This window comes from Elephas maximus, chromosome 22, assembly GCF_024166365.1.
Source record: "Elephas maximus indicus isolate mEleMax1 chromosome 22, mEleMax1 primary haplotype, whole genome shotgun sequence".
Lineage (NCBI taxonomy): Eukaryota > Metazoa > Chordata > Mammalia > Proboscidea > Elephantidae > Elephas > Elephas maximus.
Window position 1 is genome coordinate 11,430,690 of NC_064840.1, and position 21,784 is coordinate 11,452,473.

The 21,784-nt window shown below is 50.2% G+C and overlaps 1 protein-coding gene across 1 annotated transcript; it reads right to left on the minus strand.

Moving 5' to 3' along the window:
* Positions 1-545: 545 nt before the first annotated feature.
* Positions 546-21,451, minus strand: SLC8B1 (solute carrier family 8 member B1). The gene is made up of 16 exons (XM_049865524.1): positions 21,313-21,451; positions 19,268-19,468; positions 15,806-15,958; positions 15,663-15,715; positions 15,117-15,175; positions 14,880-14,984; positions 14,629-14,796; positions 13,379-13,486; positions 12,200-12,259; positions 11,790-11,920; positions 10,589-10,730; positions 8,491-8,612; positions 7,291-7,444; positions 6,409-6,489; positions 4,733-4,797; positions 546-1,444 (listed from the first exon to the last, which is right to left on the minus strand). The coding sequence occupies exons 2-16, from the start codon at positions 19,388-19,390 to the stop codon at positions 1,247-1,249; spliced, it is 1,722 nt and encodes a 573-aa protein (XP_049721481.1). The 5' UTR covers positions 19,391-19,468; positions 21,313-21,451; the 3' UTR covers positions 546-1,246.
* Between the last annotated feature and the right edge of the window lie 333 nt (positions 21,452-21,784).

Consider the following 21,784-nt stretch of genomic DNA (forward strand, 5'->3'; position numbering starts at 1 on the left):
GCCCCAGGAGCCCCTAGCAGCCTTAGGAGCAGCCCCAGGAAGGAAGAATCGGTAAGAGTTGGGTGTATGATGCTTTGTGTATATTTGACATATTTAATAACCTTTTTTATTTGGGAAAAAAAAAGTTCCTTTTCTTCACAGCCAGCATAAGGCCACTGGGCAAACTGAGGAGGTGCTTGCTTAAAAGGTGGGGTCACCGGCTACGGCAGCAAGGCTCAGCACGCTCTCACCTGGCCACCTGAGGTCTGAGGCCATTTGAGCCCCTAGTCCAGCCTCCCCCTGAGGTAGGTGCAGGGCAGTCAGTAGTGACCCCTGTTGTGCAGCTGGGGAAGCCCACAGTTCTGAGCAGAGGAGTCTGTCCACAGCCAGGGCAGAGTCTGGACGTAGTGCCAGGAGCCGGCCAGCATGGCAGCTACTCATGTGGCCAGTACTACACGCCAAGGTGGCATTTTGGATATACTGGGTTAAATAAAATCTGTTCCCATGAACCTCACCTGTTTCTTTTTGGCTTACTAATGTGGCTTCTACAAAATTCAGAATGATGAGTGTGCCTCACATCCGGTTTCTGTCAGACAAAGTGGGTCTAGGGCCCAGCCCCCATCAGCCCAGTGCCCCAGCACATGAGGCGTTCTTGGCCACGGTTCCCTGCCTGACCCTAGTGAGAAGCTGTGTAGTCATCCTGGTTTTCCACACCAGGGTGTGGCAGCCGTCTGAGCCCTGAGAAGATTCCAGTGCGCCTAAAGCTAAGTAAGGGGGACAGAAAGCAGCAGGGGTGAACGCGGGAGGGTCCTGTGTCTCAGCAGCTGCCTCCAGCCCTGAACACTTCAGGGGTCTTTCAAAAGTGGCCTGGAAGGCTCCCAGTCATCCCAGTCACCCTAAACTCTAACCCTCTTCAGAGATGCTCTGGAGATCGTTGAAGAAAGGCTTCTAGCTTCTCTTGGAGCTCTGTCCACAGCAAAGCGCAGTCTCCAAAATCCCTGGGCAGTGGTGTCCAAAATCCGAAATGGCACTGTTGGGTGCTGGCAGTAAGAGAGACTTGGCCTTTCTTCCTGCACAGAGCAGTGACTTCAAACCTTCAGCAGCAACAACCACCCCACAGGAGCCCTGATCCCATCACACCGTGCGTGCCTATTTGCATTCTACAAAAGGGGCCTCCATTGGCAATTCTCCCCTTACAGAGAGCTGCTGGGTGCCTGCCTGCAATGACAGCCCAGGCCACCAGGCAGACTCTGACATATGGCTTCAGTCACACGCTTTTCAAGTGAATCACTCCGAATTCAGTGAGGAGGGCCACGACAAGGAAGTTCAAGTAGAAGATGAGCAGGCAGACGCCATAGGCTTTGTTCAGCTGGAAGCACTGCGCAGGGACCGTGACCAGGGAGAAGACAAGGCTGAGCCCCAGGGTGCCGGCCAGAACCCACACCAGCAGTCCGTCTGGCTCCAGCTGGGGAGAGCAAGAGGAGAGAGGCTGGGTCACTGCTCATCACAGTCCACCCCCTCCTGACTGCACCCTCAGTCTAACGTTTGCTAGCACCCATGAAGGGCCAGTCAAGGACTCCGGCCTGAGCTTAAGGCCAGCCCTGGGGGATGGCTGCCCCACCTTGAAGTCACCCAGATTGTCATCATCCCAGATGTTTCAGGCTCAGAAGCAGCCAGATAGGAACCTTCTTGTCCAACTTTAGGCAGTTCTACTTGCCTGGGTGCTTCTCCCCTGCCTCCAATCTGATGTAATTACCTTTTTACACATTTTTAATATTAAACTCTAGCTAATGGTGTTCAGATGCCATCACGTGCTGTGAAATGCATCCAAAAACAAGACGGATGAATGGAATGGGCGGGCAGATGGACGGGTAGGTGACAAAGCAAATGTAGCAGATGTTCCTAGGAGCACCTGGATGGTGGGAACCGGTGTGTTCTCTGGGTGATAATTCTCTCAGCGGTTCTGCCTCTGAATTTTCCTAATAAAATGTTGGGACTATCTTTCTATGGTTTTTGAAGAAATGGTGGACATATATGTTCACCATTTTTGGTTAGCTGCCAAAAGGTTGGCAGCTAACCAAAAGGTTGGCAGTTCAAATCCACCAGCTGCTCCGTGGAAACCCTTTGGGGCAGTTCTACTCTGTCCTATAGGGTTCCTATGAGTCAGAGTTAATGGCAACAGGCTTGGTTTTGGTTTTTTTGTATATTTTATATATATATATGTATAGATAATATATATAACGTACTATAGTGTAATATATGTGTAATATAGTGTAATATATGTCTGATAATATATATGTAATAACATATGTAATATATATATATATTTTTGGGGTTTTATGTATTTTTTTTTTTATGTATGTTTAGTGTTTACTATATGTCAGCACTGTGCCATTACAAGCATTATCTGTGTGATCTAACGATAACACTGTCAGGTAGGTGCTGTGACTAACTATTTTACAGATGAGAAAACTAAGACTTTAAGAGATTGGGTAACTTGCTCAAGGCACAGATCAGTACTGGGATTGGAACCCAGGCCTGACTCTAAAACCTGTGCTGACACCCTCTGCTGTGTTGTTGTTGTTGTTGTTGGGTGCCGTCAACCTCATTCTGACTCATAGCGACCCCAGGTGACAAAGTATGGAAGCAGATCGCCAGGTCTTTCTCCCACGGAGCCAGTGGATGGGTTCAAACTGCCAACCTTCCAGTTAGCAACCAAGCGCTTAACCATCGTACCACCAGGGGGAAAGGAAGGAAAGATTGGGAACTAAATAAAATGATGAATGGGTGACGAAGGAAAGATAAAAGAAATGAATAAACGAAGGTCAGAGTGTCAGCTGCTCTGTGGGTGAGGGAGAAATTGACAACAGCTTCCAAACCGGACCCCTTGCAGCTGAGAGGATGAGTTGGTAGATTCTAAGCTGTCAGACTTCATATTATATATGTAGTGGGTTGCACAGCATCCGCCCAAAAGTCAGGTCTACCTAGAACCTCAGAATGACCGTATTTGGAAATGGGGTCTGCAGATATAATTAGTCAAGGATCTTGAGATGAGATCACCCTAAATCCAATGACTGGGGTCCTCGTAAGAAGGGGAGAAGACACAGAGGGGAAGGCCATTGAGGAAGGAAGCAGAGATTGGAGTGAGGCTGCCTGTAGACAAGGAATGCCTACGGCCACCAGAAGCAGGAAGCACAAAGAAGGACCCTCCCCTAGAGCCTTCAGAGGGAGCATGGCCCTGCTGACACCTTGACTTCTGACCTCCAGAACCAGGAGAGAGTAAATTTCTGTTGTTTGAAGCAATCTAGTTTGTACCAATTTGTTACCACAGCTAGAGGAAACTAACACTGTACCTATTCAGAAAAGTAAACTTTTTAAGCCCTTAAGTAACATTTGCTTGTGGGCGGGGCCACTATAAAGGTGGGTCCACCCAGCAGTTAATTAGAAGTCAGCTGACCAGAGTGCATTCAGAGCCAGATAACCTCTGGAAGACAGAGGTAGGTGACCTTGTTCCCGTCAGTAGCACCATCTTTCAGCCTCACAACATTCTGAGTGCTTCCCTGCAGGGGGCTCCTGGTTAAGGATGAAAACCAGCCCCTGCTTACATCTGCCTTCCCACTCTAACCTTGTTTGCTCTGTAAACTGAAGTCTCTCTACTGGAACAAAGATACCATAATGGCGGCTGTCACATCTGTCTTGCAGGGGGTTTTGTTTGCCCTGAGCAATATTTTGCGAATAGAAAAAGGTCACCTAAGTATCTTGATTTCTGCTTTCCAAGGAAAACTGGAATCGCTGGCCACAGGAAGCCCACCTGAATCTCTCCACTCATTTATACTACCTGCCTGGCCCCGCCAGATGTTTCGTTTCTGACCCTTGTTAAACAGTGTTTCCCAAGGAGTCCTTGTACTACGGCAGCAGCTCATTAAAAATGTGGGGGTCAGTGAGTCTCATGTACCCCAAGAAATTGTTAGGCACCATTGAAGTGTGAGAAGCTCTGCCGCTCAATGTGTTCCAGAATCTTCTCCAAATCTGTTGGGTTCCACCCTCCCAACACACACACACTCCAGTTCTGGGCTGGCTTCAACAGATGGGGGTCATCATTCTCTCATCCCAGTTCCTCTCATATGGGCAATGTTGGGATATGGTGTTTAGCCTATCCCTTGCTTCATGCATGTTCATCCAGGAAGCTTGGCAGGTGTCATTAGCCCCATTTTCCAGATGAGAAAACCAGGGCTTTGAACGGTTCATTCCAGTTTGAACCCCTCCTGAGAAGCTGGATTTTTCACCACATAGGTATACTGAATCAGAATCTACATTTTAACAAGATCGCCAGGTGATTTTTATATATAACTTCCTGGAAACTTATTAGAAATGCAAATTCTCAGCAGTGGTTCCAACCCTAAGGAACCAGTCTGAAGCCCTGGAGGAAACCTAGGCTCACAGGTACCCTAAGTCATTCAAGGTCACACAACAAGAAACTTAGGTGACAGAACTAGGACCAAAATCCAAAGCCTTCCTGCCCCTTCCTTCCCAGCTGCCTCATCGTTACTCTGTGTACTGAAAAGAGTACATTTTTTCAACCCTATGTGCCAAAGATTTTTAAAATATTCTACAAATCATGAGTTCAGACAAGTTCTCTTCCCTAGGAAGTGTAAGTTGCAGAGATCTGAATGGTCTCCCAGGCCAGAGGACCAGAAGAGGACGAAAAGAGAGCATTAGAATGACGCCCCTTCCAGAAGCTCTGGCCACTCACCTTCACCTCCATGTGGCTCCGGGAGATCTGCAGCAGGCAGCCCAGCCCCACGCCCACGAGGATATCTGCGGCTCGGCTCAGGACACTTTCTTCCAACAACCTGCCCCGTAACCCCAACCGCACGGCTGTCCCTTCCTACCAGCCTCAACCCTGGGCCTTGGGATGCCAGAGCGAGACCTGAATTCAGCTTTCTTCATGATCTGTTCCCCTTGTCTTCCCCTCCCCCCTCAAAAAACCCCAAAACCTGAGGAGGAGACCCTATCCAGTTCTAGCACCTCTAAGAAAGTGGCTGTGGAGTGTACATTTTGCACGGTTTATAAGAATCAGTTGAGGTGACAGAAATACATGGCACCTGGTAAGCACTCAGTAGATGGAGAAACGGAGGTTAGGGGAGGTGAAGTACCCTGCCCATGGTCCTTTGCGGGAACTAGTGATGGTGTGTGGATCAAGGCCACTCTAGGAGGTATTCGGGGGACACTGCTCTAGGTAGGGTTCCTTCCTTGTCACCCCCAACCTGAGAGGCCAGCAAAGGCCACAGCCCAAAAGCCAGGAGCAGGCCTGTGGGCACAGAAGAGTCCCAAGGGCCCTGTTCTGCCTGGGGGTTACCTACTGCAGGGGGGCCCGTGCAGCCCCCACCAGTTCTGACTGTGTTTTGCCTCCACTGCAGGCCCTTTCATCGTGGAGCGTGGGGAGAGCTGTACTTGCAGGGATTTTAATAAGTATTACTTTTTAACAACGCACAGTATCCACTGCTTGTTGAATGCTGTCATGTGGTGGGCACTGTGAATTGTCAGTTCACCCCAGCCCATCTTTAATTTACAGAGATGTCGGAGGTTCAGAGGGAGGAAGGCATGTGCCCCTGGTCACACCGGGGCAAGTGGCAGCACTGGAAGTGGGACCCACCAGAAGTCGGGTTTCACAGCCCCGGGCTGTCTGCACCTGCATTTTCCCCATAGGCCAGGGGTTGGCAAACTATAGCCTGCAAGCCAAATCTGGCTCACTGCCTGTCTCTGTCAATAAAGTTTTATTGGAACACAGCCACACTCACCTGTTTATGTAGTATCTATGGCCACTTATATCAGCAGACTTAAGTGGTCGTGACAAAGACTATATGACTCCCAAAGCCAAAGATAGTTATTCTCTGGTCCTTTAAGAAAGACTGCCAATAACTCATATAGACCATAACATGTCCTCACAAGCAAGGGGGAGAGGGGTCTTCTACAGGACACACATAAGCTCACCATGTGGACATCTACTAATAACACCACTGCCTTAATAATACCTACTGGAGCCCTGGGAACCCTGGTGGTGCAGTGATTAAGAACTACAGCTACTAACCAAAAGGTTGGCAGTTTGAATCCACCAGCTGCCCCTTGGAAACCCTACGGGGCAGTTTTACTCTGTCCTATAGGGTCACTAAGAGTCAGAACCAATTCAATGGCAACAGGTTATGGCCACCTACTGGGCACTCCCAGGTACAAGCATTTCCTCATTCCACCCTTACGACAAGCCTATGTGCTCGGTCCTCCCAATACCCCATTTTACAGACGAGGACCCTGAGGCTTAAGCAGCCAGTCACTTGCCCAAGGTGTTACAGAGAGAGCCGGTCCTGAGGGCAGGACATGGAGCATACCCACATCTCCCAGAACCTGAGCCGCCAGCCCGTCAAAGGATACTGAAGATGATGCCACCAAAACAGGCCGAGAACGCCATCCGCGGGTAGCCCTGGCGAGCCAGGGTGAGATCTGAAAAGGCATCTGTGAGGAAACCAGAGAAGCTCTTCAGAGGAGTGTGGCTGGCCCCTTGCCCTTGGTCATTCACTCTTTCCCTTTCACCCATAGTCATTCAGTCAATAAATATTAATGGACGCCTGTCTGAGCCTGGCACCAGCCGGCTGAGGGCTGGGGGGAGCCACAGTGTCCTATAAAACACAATGCCCTCCTATACTCCTCACCTACTCCTTCCTACCAGAGGCATCTTTGTGGGGGTTGGGTGACACTCTGCTGCCAGTTTTCCCCCTAAATTCCATCTACTGCTAGAAACACAGCACCTCTGTGTGAATTAGAAAAAGGTACCCAAAAAGGTGAATGGAAGGAGGGCTGTCTTTTAGGCCCTGCTCCCTTGTTGTCTGGATGCTCTTGTGCAGTGCACAACCTGGCCAACCTTACCCAGCAGCTCTAGCTAGAGAAGAGTATGTGTGCACGTGTGAATGCCTGCACATCACACACCTATATACCCGCTCAGCTCAGTTGTCTGCAATGGGCCTGTGCCCTGCATGAACTCTAGAGAACCACCAAATGTCTACCTATCAGAGACGGGGGAAGAAGCTAGGGCCACTATAGAGTCTCCCAGCCCAGGTGCAGTCCAGGCCACCTCACCTTGATTCAGCCCAAAGGACAGGAGGCACCAAGCACATGCTTAGGGGATGCCCTGGACAGCCCTGCCCAGATGCAACTTTGGCTGGGGGAGCACAAAGGTATGATGTGGCTGAGCTCAGCCCAGAATCCCACCCAGCCCTGAGTCTGGGCTTGGGGGCAGGCAGGCACCTACACACCCACCTCCAATGCTATTTCCCCAGGCCAGCAGCGTGAGCCCAAGGACTGTGTTGCTTAGCCGGAAGACCACACCCAGGGACCGCAAGATGTTCACCACCTCTGTGGCAACTGTGTTGATCCACAAGGCACTGGTCAGGAAGCCCAGGAAAGCAAACAGCTGTAGAGGCAACAGGGTGCTGATGGGGCCAAGGCCAGCCCCCAACAGGGACTCAGCCTTAGCTCCTCATCTAGAAAATGGGGAGAGGCTTCCTCGTTAATACAGTGGAAAATAGACTGGCAGTTCCTCAAACATAAAGTTACCATTTGATCCAACAATTCCACTCCTGTGGATCTACCCAAGAGAAATGAAAACATGTCCACGTGAAGACTTACATATGAGTGTTCTTAGTAGCGTTATTCATGGTAGCCAAAACCTGGAAACTCAAATGTCCATCAACTGATGAATGAATAAACAAAAAGGCAGCACAGCCATACGATGGGATATTATTCAGCCATAAAAAGGAATGAAGTTCTGTTTGACACTACAACATGGATGCACCTTGAAAATATGCTATGTGAAAGAAGTCAGTCGCCAAGGGCCACCCATTATATGAGTCCGTTGATGTGAAATTCCCAAGATAGGCAAATACACAGAGACAGAAAGTAGATTAAAAACCAAACCCTTTGCTATCCATTAATTCCAACTCACGGCAACTCTACAGGACAGAGTAGAACTGCCCCATAGGGTTTCCAAGGAGCAGCTGGTGGATTTGAACTGCTAATTTTTTGGTTAGCAGCCGAGCTCTTAACCACTGCACCACAAGAGCTCTAAAAAGTAGATTACTAATGGTAATGACTATGGCTGGGGGAACTGGGGGAGTGATAGCTAAAAGGTACATGCTTTTTTTTGAGGTTACAAAAATGTCCTAAAATTGATTGTGGTGATGGTTGTACAATTCCGTCAATATATTAAAAAACACTGAATTTTATACTTTCAATGGGTGAAAAGTATGGTATATAAATGTATATCTTAATTAAACCTGTTTTAAAAAAAAGAATCCAATAGTAAGTAACAAATTCTCGGCGATGAGTTTTAAAAAAAAAGACCTCTGAACAGGTACAAAAAGCCTCAAAGTGGCTTTGAAGTTTATGCGCCTGCCATAAGGGAAAGTGATTACTGGCCAGAATGTCTCCCTCTCGCAGCTCAGGGAGTCTGATTCTCACCCAGTGAAGCCTGGGGATCTCGTTGTTGGATGTGGCAAAAAAGGTCACCGTAGCCAAGGCTGTGCCCGCGATCACCACCACAGCCCAGACGGGAAAGAGGTTGCCGATCTCATAGAGGCCATCTGTAGAGACAAGAAAGGGCGCTGGTACCCTCCACAGCCTCAGCTCAGCACCACCTCCTGAAGTCCGCCAGAATGACTGAGGACTGGGGTGAGACTCACAGATAAAACCGCTCATACTCTATTGCTTGGATACAAGACCAATGCCTCCTGTGTGCCTAGACCTGCCCTAGGCACTCCAGGGGAATGGAGGGAAATTAAAGCTACAGTCCCTACCCTCAAGCTATAGTCACATTTGACAGGAAAGAAAGACTTGTTAAAAACAGACTCTCTCCAGCCTTTTGCTGTTTCTTGCCACGGCAATGAAACTAGGATGGGAATGGCTAAAACGATGTACCACCATTATTATCCTTTCCCATCCCCATGGCAGATATCACTAATCAACCATGATACTTTTATCCAACTGAGCTTCAAGGCAGCACCTTCCAGCCAGGCAGTACTAATTCATGGGTGTCACTCCATGAGATGAAAGGTAGAGTAAGTCAGACACCCTTCCTCACTGACTCTGCCAATCTATTAGCAAGTTATAAAGGTTCTAGAGACTTCCTACTAAAACACTAAGGATAGGAAAACCTACAGGCAGAAAGAAGATTCTAGAATTCTCTACACCCCATCTTTTTTTTTTTTTTTTTACCACTAAGGAGTCTGTATTGATCTTAAAGGCAGTGATGATTTGACTGACCAGATACATGCATCAAGACTTTCCTTTTTTTTTTTTTTTGTCTTACTTATTGGTTCTGCTAGGAGCCCTGATGGCGCAGTGTTTAAAGTGCTTGACTGCTAACTGAAAGTTCAGTCGTTCGAACCCACCAGCTGCTCTGCAGGAGAAAGATGTGGCAGTCTGCTTCTGTAAAGATCACAGCCTTGGAAACCTTGCAGGGCAGTTCTACTCTGTCCTATAGTGTTGCTATGAGTCTGAATCGACTCTACCTCAAAGGGTTTGGTTTTGGGGGTTTTCACTGGTTCTGAAATTTTACCATGCCTAAGAATTACCTGAGGGAGCTGCTGCATATACCAAATTCTATCTATGATACATTACGGGTGAATTTCAAGCGGTCACTTTGACAGAATGTGATTTTCACCTTCGGTACTGGCCTTGGAGCCTGACACTCGTGTATGAAGCCCTTTCTCTGTATTAGGTAAGGCCCCCACTGGAGGAATTCCAGGAGATGGCTGGGCTGTGGGTGGTTGGGGAGGGCTTCCTGGAGATTGTCTTAAACAAGCATGAGGGTGCAGGTCAGAAAAGGAAAGGGCAGTCTAGAGCAGATGGTGGAACCTCAAATGCCAATGGGGAGCAGCCAGGTCACACAAATGAGTGACATAGCAGGGTCACCTAATATGGAATGGAGAGGGCTATGATGAGTTAGACAGTAGGTGTCCCCTCCCCCACCCCCACCCCCACCAGGGGGTGGCCTCATCTCAACTCCAGCCAATTTCTGCCTTCAGGAACAAGACCCAGATCTCGAGAAGCCAAAACCTGGATTTTGATGTGAGATCAAAATCTCCAGGTTTTTAATATAGGCAAATAAGCCTGAGGGCTGAATTTGGCCCCAGGGCTACCCTACCCGTTTGCATACTCTGTCTGTAACTGACTGTGCACCAGCCAAATGTCACGGCTGGTCTCCTTTATGGCACAAGCACATATTAAGCACCTGCTGTATGTCTAAGAAAGAGGTCAGGTGGCACAATGGTTAAGCACTCGGCAGCTAACTGAAAGGTCGTGTAGTTCGAATCCACCAGTGCTCCATGGGAGGAAGATGTGGCAGCCTACTTCTGTAAAGATTACAGCTTTGGAAACCCTATGGGGCAGTTCTACTCTGTCCTACTGGGTTGCCATGAGTTGGAATCAACTGGACAGCAACGGGTATAGGTATGTGCAGGATTGTGCCACTGGCCCAGGTCCCCCTAGTGTGGTTGAGAGGAAAGGTCTGGAACAGAAGAGAAGGAAGGTGGGCCAGTGTGGGGGAGGGGATACTCACAGACCCCCGACTGCAGGGTGAGGACACAGAACAGGGGGCTGGTCACCAGGTGCAGGCAGTTGAGCGGCCGTTTCCAGTTGCGGTCATCCTTGTCTGGGTCCACAACAGATACCGTGAGGAGCAGAATGAATTCCACGGGCAACTATCAAGTGGACAGAGATGGAAGAGTGTTGCCAGGGAGCCAAAGACTGACCTCAGTGACACAGAGCAAGGCTGTTACTGGGGAAGCCCAACTGTGAGCAGGCGCTGGGCCAGGCACCTGTGTGAGTACCCTACTGCTGCTGTAACAAACTACGCCAAACATCGTGGCTACCAACACGCATTTCTTCTCTTATGGTTCTGGAAGCCAGAAGTCCTAAATCCAACACTCCTTCTGGGGACCCTAGAAGAGAATCTGTTTCCATGCCTTTTCCAGCTCCTAGAGGCCACCCACATTCCTTGGCTTGTGGCCCCACATGAGTCTGACTTCTGCTTCCGTCCTCACATCTCCTTCTCTGACTCTTCTATTTTCCCCTTTCCTTTATAAGGACCCTGTGATTACACTGGAGTCCCTGGACGGCACAAACCATTAACGCACTCGACTACTAGCTGAAAGGTTGGCGGTTTGAACCCACCCAACGATGCCTCGGAAGACAGGCCTGGAGATCTGCATCCAAAAGGCTGCAGCCTTGAAAACCCTATGGAGCAGTTCTACTCCGCACACAGTTGGTTCCCATGAATGGGAATCAACCGGACAGCAACTAACAATGTCATAATGTATATTAAAGTAAGTATGTAATGTTATAAATATAATGATGTATTATATAATTATGCAATATTACATGTTAATATAATTATATGATATTATATATACATCTCCTATTGGTTGTTTGTCTAGAGAATCTTGACTGACACATGCCCCTACCCTAATACCCTCAGCCCAGCTCAGTTCCCCACCCTCTCCCAGGCAGACGCGGCCCCCTCCTTCTCCTCTTTGTTCCTGGGCAGACACTCTCCTTCCTCCATAGGGGCAGAGCCCCAGTGCCAGCCATCAGCCACGCTCTGCGCTTCAGTTTCCCCATCAAGTCCCACAAGAGCTATTCTCAGAAGGTCGCAGCAGACTCTGGCCCTTTCCCCTCTTGCTGAGCCAGAGAAGGTTGGGTAGCCACTGTCCTACACTGCCATGACACCATAGCCTGTCCTCCGGGTCCCCCTCTCCTACCTTGAACACCTTGAAGGCCTTCCAGTAGGCTGATTTGTTCCTCCACTTCCTATAGTCCAGCGGGTTGAGGGCCCGGGCCAGGATCTGAGCCGTGGTCTCCTGGTAGGGGACTAGCGGCCGGTACTCATCCCCTGTGTGTATGGGAGGGATGGAGGGTGGGGAAGACATAGCTAGGCCTGCCTCAGCCTCTGGGAACCCTCTCCCCTCCTGCCCACCAGTCCTCCCTACCCTGGGGGAGAAGGAAGCACCAGGTGCCTTGCAGAGGGCAGATGACCTGGCCCATGGCTCAGCCTGGGCTGGCTTGGAGCCTCATTCCTGGGGCCGAGGCCTGGATGGGCCCATCCCCTGTCTCCCATCCCAGCCCTTGCCCTGGCACCTCCACCCCAACTGGACACAGATACTGGACTCACCGTAGTCATAGCTGTTGGTATTAGAAGACACCCGCTCATCCTCAGAATCTGAGAGCAGCTCTGTAGGTGAGAGGGGGTTTGTGTGAGCCCAGCTAAGGAGCCTGCCCCCCACCACCACTGCACGGGGCACTTCTGGGATGGGCAGTTTCAAGGGTGCAAGTGTCCATCCAAAAAACAAAAAAAACAAACCCATTGCCATTGAGTCAATTCCGACTCATAGCAACCCTATAGGACAGAGTAGAACTGCCTCATAGAATTTCCAAGGAGCAGCTGGTAGATTCGAACTGCTGACCTTTTGGTTGGCAGCTGTAGCTCTTAGCCACTGCACCACCAGGGCTCCAGTGTCTGTCCAGGCCCTCTTCATTCTGGATTTCTTAGCAAGTGCCATGAAATTATGTAATAGTGGAGGGTGGCCTTCGGGGTCTGGGAGAACAGAGTTCAAGTCCCAACTCTGCCCCTCTCTAACCCCCTGGCCTGGGAGGACCTAACTTCCTGAATAGGTTTCCTTATCCATAAAAGGTGGATAGTAATTGTCTCTGCCTCAAAGTGTCATCGAGAGGATTGTATGAAATGATACATGTGCCTAGCAGATTGTAAGCACTCAGTAAATTACCCATGTGTGTGTGATGTACGCATTTGTGTACGTGTGTGTTATATATATATTTGTGTGGGTGTATGTATTTACGTATGTGTGTTGTATAGGTATTTGTATGAGTGTGCATATGTATTTGTGCGTATGTATGTGTGTACATATTTGATATGTGTGTGAGCTGTGTGTTTGTGTGTATAAGTTATGTATCTGTGTGTGTGTTGTGTATTTGGGTATATGTGTGTGTTATGTGTGTATCTGTGTGCATAGATGTGTTTGGATTCCCCCCTGAGGATAGTGGGGAGCCATTAAGGGATATGAGCAGTGACCCCTTTTAGAGCAGATTGCCGACAACAACATGGAAGAAGAACTGATGAACTTGGACAAGCAGGTGAAGAGCAGGCTTCACTGGCAGCAGCAAAAGCATGGAGGGGGGACCTTGAAGGTGTGAAGTGTGAAGAAGTCAAGGAGGTGGGCTTGGCGGGGCCAGCAGAAATGGCCTCAACCAAGAGAAGGCGGCAGGGAGGAGCACAGAGGGTCCCAGTCCCCACTAATCTGCCCTCGTTTGAGTGCTTCATTCAGGCCCTTACCTGGAGTGTTTGGCGAGGAGTAAACCAAGGATTTCCTCTGCTGCCATCGGTAGATCCAGGTGCAGAGAACCACAGTGATCACATAGAACACATACAAGCCCAGGTAACCTGCAGACAAGGGTGCAGGCTGTCACCAAGCAGCGTCCTGGAAGAAGGGCCTCAGCGAGCAAGCACTTGCTGTTCCATTGTTGGTATCTGTTGTTAGTGGTGCCTGTCTGTGTTAGGCCAGCCCAGTACCAGTAGGTAAAGCCCATTTCCCTGAACCCTCCATACTTCTTCCTGCCTTCCTTGACCCATCTTCCCATCCCCACAGCCCTGTCAATCCAGCAATAAAGGAGGTAATGCCTGACCCAGTGGCCTCCAGGACCCCGTTCAGTTCAGGGTCCTACTCTGTGCCCTGGGAGGCTGACCCTGCTGACTGCATCACCACAGCCCTGGCTACTAGTGGCTTCAGCCAATGGGATGCCCAGCAGGAAATCAGAGGGAAGCAGAAAAAAGCCTGGGGTATTTTTCCCCACTCTTTCCCTGCTGTAGTACTGTGTCTCCCTCAGGGTCTGTGACCCTTCATGACTGTAGCTCAAGTGGGCAGCCCCATCTCCATGGCTCCAGCCCTCACTAGGCTCCAGTCACCCCACTTCCAGCCCCTCCATCCCTGGGAGGAGGTAACAGCTGGTCCCTGGGGGCCTCAGCATCTCAGCATCCCTTGTTGGTCTCCTTAAACCAAAAAATCAAACCAAACCCATTGTCACTGAGTCAATTCCAACTCATAGCGACCCCACGTGACAGAGTAGAACTGCCCCATAGGGTTTCTTAGGCTGTAATCTTTAAGGCAGATCGCCAGGCCTTTCTACCACAGCACTGCTGGGTGGGTTAGAACTGCCAACCTTTAGGTTAGTAGTCAAGTGCTTTGGTCTCTTTAACCCTCAGTGAATAGTGTCTCCATTGACATCTTTTGAGCCATCTGAATGGCATGTGTTTGCTGCCAGAAGTCTCATGGTCGCAGCCAGCATCCCAGCTGTACTGCTTGTTAAGCACTTTGACATCACCCTCCCTCTGTCCCTGCCCACATCAGTCATCTGAACATGTTCCCTTTTTGCTCCAGCCAACTTGGATCCAGGTCTGTCACGCAGAATCAAAGGAACGCTGACTCTGTGCCCTGCTGGCCGCCCCCTTGTCTCCCTCTGTCCCCGGGTAGTCCCTGTGCCTCCTACCCACCAGCCCTGGGATGCACCAGCCCCATGGTTACTCACCCAGGGCCCAGGCCAGTGTGACCCGGCCAAAGTAGAGTGCAGTGAAGGTCAGGAACACTGCCACCATGTAGAAAGTGATGTCCCTGAGGAAGGGCCTGGAGGCAGCTGTGAAGGGTCGCAGGATGGCAATGCCGCCGGCCACCACTGTGGTGACGAGCACGCCGGCGCCTGGAGGAGAGGTGGGCACAGCTCAGCCTGTCCTTTGTCCCCTCCTGCTGCCCCTGCCCCCACCCCAACAGGGGTGCTCTTACCAAATAGTGCCCCAAAGGCCAGGCCGGCTGTGCGTGGGTCCGAGAAAGCCACCAGGGCACTGAAGATATCAGGGGCACCATTCCCAAAGGCCAGGAAGGTGACGCCATGGGAGGAGCGTGTCAAGGAGGGTCAGCACAAGGGCCGCAGACCACCAGGGCCATCCCTTTGCCAAGGGCTGCCACTCTGCCCCCGACCTCCCTCCAGACTGCCCTCTCTCCCTCCCTGGACAAAGGATACTGCCACATTGTGGGAGAGCTTGAGGGTGGTAGAAATGGCTGACAAGTTAGGGCAGAAACTACAGAGAAAATGCAAACAGTTAAATGCTTCCACAGTTACCAGGCTCCTAACTCCATCCTGGGGCATGGTGATTCACTGGTAGAATTATCTCCTTCTATGGAGGGGACCCAGGTTCAATTCCCAGCCAATGCGCCTCATGGGCAGCCACCACCCATCCGTCAGTGAAGCTTGTGTGTTGCCGCGATCCTGAACATGTTTCAGTGGAGCTTCCAGACTAAAACAGACTAGGAAGAAAGGCCTGGCGATCTACTTCAGAAAATCAGCCAGTGAAAACCCTATGGAGCACAATGGTCCAATTTGCATTTGATCATGGCGAAGGCACAGGACAGGGCAGCATTTTGCCATGAGCTGGAGGCTGACTCAATGGCAGCTAGCAACACTACAGCCCCAACTTTCCCTCAAACCCAGGGATCACCTGAATGTCAATCTGCTAGAACTCTGTTTTCCCATCTCTAAAATGGGTGTGACCACAAGGCCAAACTCACAACTTCTCCGCAGTGACTCCCAGAATCAGAAACAGGTAAAGTAGCCAGAGAGCCTGGTGGGAGGGCCAGAGAGGGAAGGAAGTGTGAATGTCCAGCTGGGCCACGAGCCCCCGTCACCAGGCTCCCTAGGGGCAGGCCCTCACATAAAGGGTGATGGCCAGAGGAAGGAGGTTGGGTGGAAAGAGGCAGAAGATGCCTTCAAGGTAGTCCAGGTAGCCCCCATCATTGTGGCAGTCAGGGTTGGTCCGGATGAAGTCACAGCGGTCAGAGATGTTCAGGCCACACACGTCGCGGCACTGTGGGGAGGGAGGGGGTGTCAGCAGCTGAGAATCTGTGGGTGACTGGACCAGGCCTATCCAGGCAGCTAAAGATCACCCCCCTCCAGCCTGATCTCCAAGCTCCTCACACCCTTTGGGCACCAACTGTGCACTTTTATTTTTCAAAATAATCTTGTCTTTGAAACTGACATAAGTAGTTCATGAATACTTATCTATTTTTTTTAAAAATCAAACAATATATAAAGACTGTTAAATTCTCCCTTGCATCCCTGCCCTCCATAAGCGCACTTCCTTCCAGAGGCCCTCCCTTGATCTGTTTGAATCATACCCTCACACGCATTTCTCAGTTCACTGCATTTGTATATGAAAAAAAAAACCTGTTGCCGTTGAGCTGATTCTGACTCATAGTGATCCTACAGGACAGGGTAGAACTGCCCCAGAGGGTTTCCAAGGTTGTAAATCTTTATGGAAGCAAACTGCCACATCTTTCTCCTGCAGAGAAGCTCATAGGTTCAAACTGCCCACCTCTCGGTTAACAGCTGAGTGCTTAACCATTGCACCACCAGGGCTCCTTACATTTATATATTCACCTGATAAGAAACCCTGGTGGCGTGGTGGTTAAGTGCTACAGCTGCTAACCAAAAAAGTTGGCAGTTCAAATTCACCAGGCACCTTTGGAAACTCTATGCGGCAGTTCTGCCCTGTCCAATGGGGCCACTGAGTCAGAATCGACTCAACGGCAACAGGTTTGTTTTTTTCAGGAAGAACCAAACTCACTGCTGTCAAAAAAAAAAAAAAAAATTTTTTTTTTTTTTTTGCTGTCAAGTCAGTGCTAACTCATAGCAACCCCATAGGGTTTCCAAGGCTGTAAATCTCTACGGAAGCCGACTGCCACATCCTTCTCCTGTGGAGCTGCTAGTGGTTTTGAACAGCTGACCTTTCAGTTAGCAGTTGATTGCTTTAACCACTGTGCCACCAGGGCTCCTGATTAAAAAACCAGTTGCCATCGATTCCATTTATGGTGACCCCACGTATATCGGAATAGATTTGTGCTCCATAGGGTTTTCAGTGGCTGAAGTTTTGAAAGTAGACTGCCAGATTTGCTTCCAAAGCGCCGCAGGGTAGACTCGAACCTCCAAACTTTCACTTAGCAGCCTAGTGTGTTAACCTTTTCCAGGAAATCATACAGTTTATTTTGTTTACGGCAATGGGTCCATCCTAAATCTCTTGTTTCTGCAATTTGCTTTATCCACTTAGCCCTCTGCCAAGGTATCACAGACAGCTTTCTGTATCAACACAAATAATGATGATGAGGAGAATAAAAGCCAAAACATACTGAGTGATTTCTAAATACCAGGCACTGCTAGGAGCTTAACATATATCTCAACTAATCTGCACAACAATCCTGTGAGGAAGGCAATATTATTCCCATTTTACAGAGAAGGAGACTGAGGTACTGCCCCAGGGTTCACTCGGCGGTAGAGTCAGGATTTGAACCTAGGTAGTTTGAGTTCCCTGAGCCCTTGTTCACAGTCCCTGTCTCATGGCAGAATCTTTTTAACAGCAGCGTAGAGGGTCAGCGAAAGAGAAGAAGACCCTCAACGAGATGGACTGACACAGTGGCTGCAACAATGAGCTCAAGCATAGCAACGATTGTGAGGATGGCACAGGACAGGGCAGTGTTTCGTTCTGTTGTACAGAGGGTTGCTATGAGTCACAGCCGACTCAACGGCACCTAACAACAACGATAGAATTTCACACTATGGATGGTGCGTGACTGAGGTAATCATTTCCCTGCTTATGGGTGTTTTTCCATATTACCAGCGCTGAGCTTCCTTGCACGTGACTCTGAATACATGGGAGCATATTTTGTCAGAGGGAATTCAGGAAGTGAAAGTGCTGAGTCAGAGGGTATCCTAGGCTAGCTTCCTCCGGAGATGAATCAGAGCCAAAGATTCAAATGCCAGTAGCATATTTGGGAGGTACAGGGCACATGGCATGGAAACAGGGCTGGCATAAGCACTCAATATTTGGAGAGGTTGTCTGGCATGAGCCACAGATCACCCCAGTTTTACTGCCCCCAAGAAGGAGCAGCCAACTTTATATCCACAGCAACCACAAACTACTTTCCCATCTATAAAACGGGCATAATTGCGTTTGCCTGCTTTGGAAGGCGGGCATGAAAGCGCTTTGCAGCCCCATAAAGTTAGTGTGGGCACTAAGCCTTCTTAGCCTCCAAAAGGGGAGGAGTTAGTTATTCTCATTTGAGAACTCCAGCCCCCTGCAGCTGGAAGGAAGAACAGAGGTCATCTTGACCAATCCTTGCCCTTACACTCCAGGTCTGCTATGCCCTCTCCTCCCCTCACTGATATCAGGGTGGACTGGTGCAAGTTCCCTGCAGCCTGTTTCTGGGGCACTGCCCTGGGAGGGAGCCTTCTTGCCCCCACAGAAGCATCCCAACTACTCCTGCTCTGTGCTGGCCATCCAAGTCAATGGTGCCACCATCCCCAGAAACCTGGAGCTGTCCCTGACTCCTCCCTTCCCCTACCATCATGTCCCTCCACCCCCATCCACCAGTACCTCCTGCTTGCTTTGCCTCCAACATTTATTTCAAACCCCACCACTCCTTTCCTATTTTCCACAACCACCATTGCTCACTTGGGTGACAGCAGGGGCCTCCCCACTGCTCTCTCTGCTACTACCCCCACCCCTCTCAATCCATTCCCCTCAGAGCAGCCAGAGATATCTCTTGAAAAAGTAAATCAGATTTTGACATTGCTCTGCTTAAAACCCTCCAGTGGTTCCCCACTGTTGTAGAACAATTTTAACCTCCTAGCCTCAGCCTGTAAGGTCTTTTGTAATCTGGCCACCCCTATTGCTCCACCCTCATTTCAATACTCTCCCCCGCGCTCACGCTGGTCCAGCCATGCTGGCCTCCTCACTGTTCTAGGAACGCATTCCTCCCTCGGGGCCTCTGCACTGGCTGTCCTCTCTTCTTGGAATACTCGTCCCCAGATGTATGTTGAGGTGGCTTCCTCTTGCCACTTAGGGCTTGGTTTAAATGTTATTTCCTCACAGAAACTATTCGCAACCACCCAATCTGAAATGGTTGGAGATATACTCCTGAAATGGTTGGAGATATACTCCTCAGTGTGCTGACCTTACCCCCATTATCTCTGTATCCTAGTCTCGATCTGTCTTCCCAAGAGACTGTCAGCTCCATGAGGACAGCGATTTTTGTTCTGGGCTCATCACAGTGCCTGGCACATAGGACTCAACTGGATGAATGTGCCCCGCTTGACCCCAGCTTCCTGCCTGGATACTCACATCCACCTTGAGGGTCTTGTTCACATCTGCAGTTGGAAGCAGAGGGCTGATAGGGGCCTCTGCAGGGGGACCCCCAGGCCCTGCTCCAAATACTTTCTCCACCATCAGCCACCTTCCAGCCATCAGCACCACAGACCTGGGCCTCACTCGCCACTTCCCCCTCTGTAGTATTTCAGTTCCAAACAGTTAGTGGGCCGTGGCCTGCAGGGTGGGGGTGAGAAGGATAACAGTGTCACCAAAGACTCCAGGAGCCAGAATGTTTTCAGGTGAGGAACCACGGCTCCTTTCGTCCTCACCAAGGGAAAGCCAGTATAGATGCCCACATTCTAGATTAGATACCTCCCATCTTCATGGGCTCCCAATGGCATCTCCATGGAAACCCTCAGTCCTCCCCTCAGCCCCAGTCTGTTTCCTGAAACCACAATAGCAAGGCTAGAAGGGGCTTCAGATGGGATCCAAAGACTCATGTCTCAGGGGCCAGCTGGGCAGTGGGGAGTGGTGAGGACTGGGACAAACTAGAAAAATACTCAAAGAAAACAGACTTCTAGGGGTGGGCTTGGCCTCTAGGCTACCAGTTGGACTCCAGGAGGCTAGCCCACCACATTTTAGGGATTCTAAGCAATGCTGCTGTTCTTACAATAGGCCAAGCCCTTTACACAGATGACCTCATTTAATCCCCACAACAACCCAGACCAAAACTAAAAAAAACAAACCCATTGCTGTCAAGCCGATTCCAACTCATAGCGACCCTATAGGATAGGGTAGAATTGCCTGATAGGGTAACCTTTTGGTTAGTAGCCTAAAGCTTAACCACTGTGCCACCAGGGCCCCTAGGCTGGGTAGTACTATTATTATTTCCATTTTACAGATAAGCAAACTGAGACACAGGTGAAGTCGCTGGCCCCAGGTGCTGCAGACAGGCCAGTCTTCCTGCTACTGCACCATGCCTCCCTTATCTAGTCCTCAGGACAATTTTGGAGATGTTACTGTCCCACCCCTTTTACAGATGAGACGGTCGAGCTCAGAAGACTTTCAAAGCCTGTCCAAAATGACATAGTAGGAAGCCACAGAGCAAACAGCTCCTCCCATGGGGAAACTGAGGCCCAGAGGGAAATGACTTTCTAAAAGTCACACAGCCTGCAAGCAGGGGAGCTGGCTGGATGCTAGCCTCTGCTGTTTCCCTCAACGTAGGGTAAAAATGGCTTCATTTTTCTTCCAAAGAAATTAAACTTAAAAAAAAAAAAAAAAAAGCAAGTCCTTGGCACATGAATTTTCTTCTTTTTCTTGGCTTTTCCACATATTCTACAATGACCATGTTCAATTTTTGCAGTCCAGAAACAACAGAAAGCACTCGTTTCTTGGGTAATTCTTTGCAAGACGTTTCTCAATGTCCTGGCAGCCTAAGATAATGTGGGGGGGTCAGGGGAGAGGCAGGGCAGGGAGGAAGGAAGAGGAGAGGAGGGAAAGAAAGGTGAGGGGAAGATTCCCTGTCTCTGCACGTCTTCCTCTCCTGTTTAGGAGAAGACACTGACTCTTCCTTCTTCTGTCCTTCTGTGACTCCACCTGGCACCACCTTGGAACCGAAACTCCGTTTCCCATTCACTCTCAGCCACTTACTAGCTGTTCAACCTTAGGCAGGTCACTTCACCTCTCTGAGACTCTGATTCCTCATCTGCAAAATGGAAATAAATACTGGCCGTCGGGGGCATACAACAGAGGCTCAATAAATGCTCGCTCCCCTGGTGTCCCCGACTTGAGGATCAGAACATGCATCTGTCTCTACTGGCTGCCAATTTCTTTTACTCATTCACCAGTGAGCATTTATTGAGCGCCTCCGGTGTGCCTGCCCCGTGTTGGATTTGCAGACTAGATAGGAAGGGGTGGTGACAGCAAATTGGGGTGCAACCACCTTTAGGGCTGCACTTGCTAGTTGCGAGACCCCGGGAACGTCTCTGTGCTCACTTTCCCCATTTGGACCGAAAAGTTGAATTCGGAGTACCCCGACCCTCCGGAGGCGCCCAGGCGGGCAGGGAAGTTCCTCTTACCTCAGGTCGGGTTCGGGCCCACAGACTCCGAACCGGGATTCCGTCGGGCCCCAAGGCCTTCCCGGTCCCTCCCGCGGTCCCGCGCCTCCCGACCTTCCGCCCCCGACACCGCCCGGTGCGGGCGCCCCGCCCGCTGCAGCGTCGGCTGGATCCACTAGCCACCGCTGGCACCGCCCCTTCCCCGCGACAACCCCGCCTCCGGCCCCGCCCCAAATGCTCGCCCCGCCCCTTCCCTTAAAGGCACAGTCGTCTGAGAAGCCCTCGAGGGTCTTAACCTCACGCCACCCTCCTCTCTCCGCTGGCGACTGTCCCTTTTGTTTCTGCCTCCAAAGCGGAAGCTGAGATGAAACTAGGTAGATAAAGACGGGGGAGGTCGGAAAGAAGCAGTTAGAGGGTGACACTTAGGGGCTCTATTCCAGAGAGTGTAGTGGGCAAGGAGGTGGCAGAATGCTTCTGGCAATGGATGGTGATA

Excerpts from the sequence above, each read along its gene's own strand:
- SLC8B1 (XM_049865524.1), bottom strand. The coding sequence starts at position 19,390 with ATGGCTGGAAGGTGGCTGATGGTGGAGAAAGTATTTGGAGCAGGGCCT. Across the intron at positions 13,487-14,628 it reads CACACTGGCCTGGGCCCTGG|GTTACCTGGGCTTGTATGTG; the intron begins GTGAGTAACCAT and ends CCTTGTCTGCAG. Across the intron at positions 10,731-11,789 it reads AGGCCTTCAAGGTGTTCAAG|TTGCCCGTGGAATTCATTCT; the intron begins GTAGGAGAGGGG and ends TCCACTTGATAG.